The sequence below is a fragment of the Galeopterus variegatus genome, unplaced genomic scaffold (genome assembly GCF_000696425.1).
Source record: "Galeopterus variegatus unplaced genomic scaffold, G_variegatus-3.0.2 Scaffold2652, whole genome shotgun sequence".
Classification (NCBI taxonomy): domain Eukaryota; kingdom Metazoa; phylum Chordata; class Mammalia; order Dermoptera; family Cynocephalidae; genus Galeopterus; species Galeopterus variegatus.
In genome coordinates, this window is record NW_007728763.1 from 165711 (window position 1) to 172941 (window position 7231).

The 7231-nt window shown below is 36.5% G+C and overlaps 1 protein-coding gene across 1 annotated transcript in view; it reads right to left on the bottom strand.

Annotated features, from left to right (window-relative positions):
- PLXDC2 (plexin domain containing 2) overlaps positions 1–7231 on the bottom strand; it is a gene marked incomplete at its 3' end in the record, with an annotated part of 202662 nt that overhangs the window by 154411 nt on the left and 41020 nt on the right. The window contains exon 3 of the mRNA XM_008582507.1: positions 5348–5494. Coding sequence (XP_008580729.1) covers positions 5348–5494 — 147 coding nt within the window. The remainder of the gene's footprint in view (positions 1–5347; positions 5495–7231) is intronic.

A 7231-nucleotide genomic window follows, 5' to 3' on the forward strand; every position in this document is an offset into this window, starting at 1 on the left:
TCGGGCCGGCCCGAATACGATCTATGAATCCTCCACAAATGCACCTGCATATAAAACAGATCTTTATTTCCTTCTATAAGGCCATTGTAAGGAACCAGGAAATTCTATTTCTGAAAGGCTTTGTGTGGGTCTTCCTTAATTAGAGGAAGTTAAACCTATTTGTAACACAGTTGTTTTAAATTACCTCATATTCTGATAACATGCCATGAAACTCATTCGTTAAGCCTCAACAACTACATATGCCAAACAACTTAATGCAATATCTAATATTTTTTCAAAGAAAAAAACATATATATTGCATCTGACTTACTGGCATTTCTTCAGTTTTATCTAAACGTTGATGAATCTCTTTCCCTGTAATTTATTATTTAAATTTAAGGAGGACAAACCTTAGAAAAAGAAGAGAAAAAACAAAAAGGTTGAGGAACACAGAATTCTATTCAAAGAAACTCACAGAATACGTTTTGGACATAAATTGCATTATGACATTCGCTTTTTATTTCTAAACATCTACTAATAAGGCTTTCTTGTTGCCATATGCAATCTTCTTTCATCAAGCCAATTGGTTTAATTAGCATTTACATCACTTTAAGTTATGACACCAGTTAACAAAATAGAACTGTTGAAGTAGAAACAATGAAACTTTCACACACACAGAAATCACCTAAACCTAACCTTGTCTTCTCTTTCCAGATGCAGCAACTTCTTTAGATGAAAGGTGAATAGAAAGGAATGTTTTCCAAGGGGAAGGGGGTGGGGGCGTGTCAGGTAATAACATGGACGCAGAGGAGATATATATATATATATATACACACACACATATATATAGTATATATACGAATGTATATATACTATATATATATATACACATGTATTTACATATACATATAAATATAAATATATTTATAATGTAGTATAAATACTAATGATTATGGCTCAGATTATAAAAGGAAAGAGAAATCAATGTTTTGGCATATCAGGTGTGTGCATTAAATAATTAAATAATTTCTAAGTTCTAATCTGCTCCAAAATTATAAAATAGTATTGTAGATGGGAGAAAAGGGAAAACTCTTGCTCTATTTTCACTCTCCTCTTCTTTCAAGAATATTAATCTAAGATTCCAAAATACTGTTTGGGCCATATTTGTAAGTGGTAGTGCTGAAAGGGAAATGGAAATGTTTTCTTTAAACGATTGTATTGGCGAGTGAGATAGTCTCCTGCACCCTCCTCTCAGCCATTCTGAGGAAGCTGGGAGAGGCTGGGAAGTGGCCTCTTCAGGGAAGGCCAGTCCTGCTCTCACGCTTCCTCTTGCTTACTCAGGGCTGGGTTAGTTAACACACTGGGTCTGTCCCCAGCTACATCTTTCTTTTCTTTTTTTTTGGTCTAACTTGTTGACAGAATACTTGTCCTTGGGCATGCAAATCACATCAAACGGTGATAAGATTTGAGAAATGCCCTTCTGCCCTGTAAGGCTTAAACTTTTATCCTGTTTCCAGCCAAATTACCAGAGAGCTTGCATCAAGGAGCATGGTCTAACTTGTTGACAGAATACTTGTCCTTGGGCATGCAAATCACATCTAACGGTGATAAGATTTGAGAAATGCCCTTCTGCCCTATAAGGCTTAAACTTTTATCCTGTTTCCAGCCAAATTACCAGAGAGCTTGCATCAAGGAGCATGTTGATGAAGACATGAGCACAGTTAATTAATAAAGTGGATCCCATGTTTCCCATTTGCCATTTTACCTTTTAACATCAAGAGGAAGAACAGCTGTGATTTGGTGCATGTGTTTTGTGTTTGCACGCATGTCAGTCTGTTTTCTATCGCTTGTAACGAAATACATGAAACTGGATCATTTACGACAAGATGGAATTTCTTATAGTTCTGGAGGCTGGGAAGTCCATGGTCCAGGGAGCACATCTGGTGAGGGGCTTCTTCTCAGAGTGAAGGGTCACGTGGCAACACAGGCAATCACGGGGTGAGGACGGCAAGAGTTCTTTCATGTCTCTCCTTATAAAGCCACCAGTCCGCAGTAATAAGGATAACTTATTACTCCTTGAATGGATTAATCCATTTATGACAGCACAGGCCTCACAATCCAATCACCTCTTAAATGCCTCAAATTTCATATACCATAATTGGATTTCCTACCCTTTTAACACTGTTACAATGGGGATCAAGTTTCTAACACATGAATTCGGGGGAACACATTTGACCCACAGCAGTGTATGTGTGCATGGACATTACTGAGCCCTCTTTTTATAATATTACCTGAATACCACAATTTCGTCATCATCTCTAACAACCTGATATTATTTTGAGGGAAGCACAATAGAAATGGAATAAAGAGAACCAGGCAGGATTAAAAAGGTGGGGAGGTCAACTGAGGAAATATTAAAACATGGGTCATTCTATCTACACAATTCAGCAAGCTCAGATCAATATTTAAAAATCACTCTTATGAAAAAAAGAATGTTTATATGAAACTTAAAAAACATAAAAAACATACCAGTAGGTAAATTTGTGGGTTCCAAGATATAAAACTTATTGAAATGAAGGAGTCCAACTGGCAAGTTTTTCCAAGACGAAAAATAACTAAGTAATAGTTTCAATCCTATTGTTATGATTGGAAGTGTGTGCCTGCTTGTGTGTATCCGTGTGTTGTGCGTGTGTGTGTGTATCTTCTGGTAGGGGTGTACAGGACCGATTTCTAACTCTAAGAACTATTTGGTAATGGCTTAAATACTCATGGAAATCCAAGAAACCAAGCTATGAAAATGGCAGAGTAGTTAAAATAAAGGCTTCTTACAATTACATGCACACAAAATGAATGCATGAAGCACCAGGTGAGTTACAAGCAGAAGTCCAAGTCCCTGCAGTTGCACTTGATGTACCTCAGGTGTTGAAAGCAACAAATGATGTCACTGCCACACTAACAATAAGAAAAAAATGAATCATCTGCAACATCAATTCTTCTTGAGATTATCAGAGAGCTGAGGTCACAAGGCAACCAAGTAAACCTTACTCCAAAGAGAAAAAAAAAGCTTCTAAGGGGAGAGACAGGACAATAAACTGTCTCACCTTTGGGAGAGCAATATGCAAAAAGAGATCATGGCCACATCAGTATAAGAACAAAGCAGATAATATTTTAATTGACCAACTTCTTTTTCTGCCTAGAGTTATCACCCACAGCAGCCGACACCAGGACTAAACCACTTCATCGAATCCCCATGTGTATTCACCAACATTCAAATGTCTACAAAGTATGTTGTATGCTATTCAGCACTGATATAGTGGGAAATTGTCAAGTGCAATAAATTGCAGATAGTCATTGCCCTAATGTAATCTTTCTCACTTTCTCTTCTTTTGAAAATCTGTTCGAAATTCCACAGTGAATTATTTCTGAATCTGTCCTTCTTGCATGGGGTTGCCTGAATATGGAAAAGAAAAGGGACAATGCAATTCAGCAAGGGGAGGTAGCTATTTTGCTTGCTTCTCAGATTTAAAGAACATGTGCTCTACGCTGAAAATTCAATGAATCATCATGGTGAACTGTAATTAATTTCCATTTAACTGTTGGAAGTTGATCTCCTGATACAGGAACAATATAAACCATGAAAGCTGTTACCAAAAATTTTGATTTTTAATGTTTATTAAATCAATGTCCCTCTGAATAACTTCAGCCATTGACTTTATTAGTTCTAACTTTATATCCACTCCAACATATGATGGAGTAAGCCATGTTGGGAAACAAAACCTTATGGACTTCAGAAAACTTTTAAAAGACAGTGTGTTTCTTAGTACGCATTTCTATTTGTTCTCTCTTTTCCCATGGTTACTTGATATTTTGAACCTTGGTTATGGAGGAGGATGACATTATTTACATAAGTGTAGAGCTGTTTTTCAGACCCTGAGAAACCAAGGAAGACGTCAATAAAGCTGTGTCGATTCCACTCTGAAGCAAATCAAAATTCTGCAAGACCTGAGATAACTTCAAGGATGAGAACAGAAGCTGATGGAGCCTTGATGAGAATTTGCACCTGTCCCCTTACATGTAGCCCCAACAGCTCAGGTCTCCCCACCTGCTTTCCATTCCTTCAACCTCCTCCTTAAAAACCCCGAGGTAAATTTAGCCTGGGAGATGGAGTAACCTCACCTCTCCTTCAGGTTTCCAGTCCTGAACAAATCTGCCTCCTCTTTTCACCAATATTTGACTTTTGTTTCCGTTTGGTGGTGGGCAGGCAGACTTGGGTTTGGAAACAAATAGTTACAATAGCACTTGAAAGATTAAAGTTGCTTTGTTTTCACTTGGTTGAACAGGATCACCACTGTTATCCATGTCAGCAAAACTGAATAACTTTAAAATGTGAAATCTGACATTTATCCTAAAATGATTATCAAAGAACATTCTGAGAACCAGGTGCGATCATTTCTACACATGCATTTTGAGAATCAGTTTGACTACCTTGTTTAACTTTCCAGTTCCACCACTTACTAGCTGGAGACCCTTGGGTAGGTTACATAATTTTTCAAAGACTTAGTTCTCTCCTCTGCAATTCCTGGATGTCAATAATATTTAAACCACAAGATTGCTGTGAAGACTGAAAAGCTAATCCGTTTAAGCATTTAGTCTGGCACATAGAATAGGCTATCGATGATCATGTGTGGTAAGTGAGGCTGATATTACTATTCCCTATCATCTCCTCTTCACAGATGCAGAAACAGCACCTCAGAATAGTTAAATATTTATTTAAGCAAACACAGCTAGTAAATTAAAATATCAGTTTCGTGCCTTCTAGATTTTATTCTTTTCCTTTATATTAAACTTCTTCACTTAAGCCCATTATTTGGTCTACATACTCCTATACTATCTGAATCATAAATGTTTTGGGTTAAATGTTTTTCAAGACGAGCAATAAAGCCATGTAAAAAGAAAGATATCAAATTCATGTAATTTTTAAAGATGTTCCATAAACTCATGGATGATATGAAACTAAAAATGATCCAAGGTAAATCTCAACTTTGAATCAAAAATATACTCAGACATACTAAGGAAATTGGTTCAATTACTCGTGGTTTATCAAAACAATTCTTTCATTTACTTTTAATATCTCATATGCAGTTATTAATCTAATCAGACATACTAAGGAAATTGGTTCAATTACTGGTGGTTTATCAAAACAATTCTTTCATTTACTTTTAATATCTCATATGCAGTTATTAATCTAAATTTCAATTACAGAGCTGAATATACTTAAAAAGTGATCACAACAGACAAAGCTATATGTCAATTTAAGCAACTCTTTTTTCACAGTGGGGGAAAAAACCCTGAATGTTAAAGTACTTACTGCAGCTTGTCGGTGAGTATTAGACAGTATTCCGTGAATCTTCACTTTGTCTTTTTCCATTTTGTCTATATTCACCCACAAATCCCGGCTGGCAGAATCAGATGGACCATATATCCGAGATATATAATAATTGTGGTCTGTATCCTCCTGCAATAATAGAGAAAAACGTATATGAAGACCAGAGATACTGTTCCTACAATTCTTTTTTAAAAAATCCTATTGAAATTAGAAGTGTTACTATGTCGGGTCCGCCACCGGCTGACCCGAACAGCCCTTGCCTTGCTATCAGTCTCTCCCTTGGTGTCCCTTCTGGTGGGTTGCCTGGATTCCTCTTTCCCCAGTCCCTGTTGAGAGGAGATGGAGGAAGAGAGCTGTAAAGAGAGTTGAGCACAGCCACCGGCCCCAACCAGCCCGTTAAAGAACACTCAGAGGTGGCGGGGATTCTGTCGAGCAGTTCCATTTATTATCACACAAGCACTTGTTTTTATAAGCATATGGCAAAGGGGGGGGGGCGAAAGGGATTTCCTATCTGTAGCCTATCATTTTAAAGGTTAAGCGATTGTGCGCCTGGATCCAATGCTTTGCTGTAGCGATCACACAGTGTTCACAAGTGCAGAAGTGCATCTGGGCCAATAATGGCTATGGCAAAGTTCCCTCAAGACACTCCCACCCTACTTCCTCCTGGCGCCATCTTAGGCTGCCGCGTTAATACACCCTTGTGGGCCCATAATGGCACCGCTTGTAATGTCACTTAAGGTGGCGTTAGTTTTTAAGGCCTGATAGTACTAGTCTTCAAAATAGCCAATTGATTTAAATAACCTCTAAGGGAAGTGAATTAAGATAAAAAATATGCAAAATCAGTAATTCTATTTAGAAGAAACTGTTACACATACAAAACTCAGAAGCAAATATATAGTCTGTTTACAATAGACTTTTTTACCACAGTAATATTAGTGATCTTTCTAACTGCTGCCCAAACAAAAATGTCTCTTTTAGAACTATTTACTGAAAACCAGAGCTATAATTATTATTGAGAAGCAACAAATTCAAATTTCTCTTAAGAATAAGGTTATTTCAGGGTCTGCTTTCAATAAATGGTCCTAGAAATGGAAATAATATATTTTTTCCTTTCATTTGGGTTATTAAATTTCACATTTATTTGAATTTTCATTATTAGTATCACCATGGTGTCTGTCATAAAACCTTTATTGTTCATGTTTCCCACTCAAAGAAGAGATTTAAATGTTTTAAAAGGCCATTTTGCTGAGGAACACCTAGAAAAATCATGATTCCTGGCTAATTCTGTTTGCATTTTTTTCTCTTTTTGCCATGAGATGCAATTATGCTTATCAATTTAAGGAGTCACTAGATAAAATATATTTTAAAACGTTCAGGTAAATGTAAGAAAAATTTTAATGAATTTACATTCCTATGATTTCTGTGATTTGAATAATAAAGTTTGGGATTTGAATTTCTGTCTAATGTATTTATTATCTAAGTGCTAATTAAATAAAATACAATTATTATTGAAATCCAGTCAAAACAGGAATCTCATGTACTTTTTCAAAAGCCATTAGGCTACATATATGTAAAATCGATTACAGAAAGGGAAAGAATATTCTAAGCAGTATTCTAAACAGATTTTGCCTCTTAATGAAAAGAAAAAATAGACCCCAAACATTAAATGTTTAGAGTAAGTTGAGTTTTTTTCTAAGTAAGATCCTAGGTATACCTCTAATTACACTTGGGGTAGCACATACAAATTATATGTACACCTATGATTAAAGGTCTGCAGAGAAAGAAGAAAAAAGGAGATAAAAAAAAAAGAGGTTGGGCTGGCCCGGTGGCGCACTGGATAAGTGCGCCGCTTGGGAAGCGCGGCGG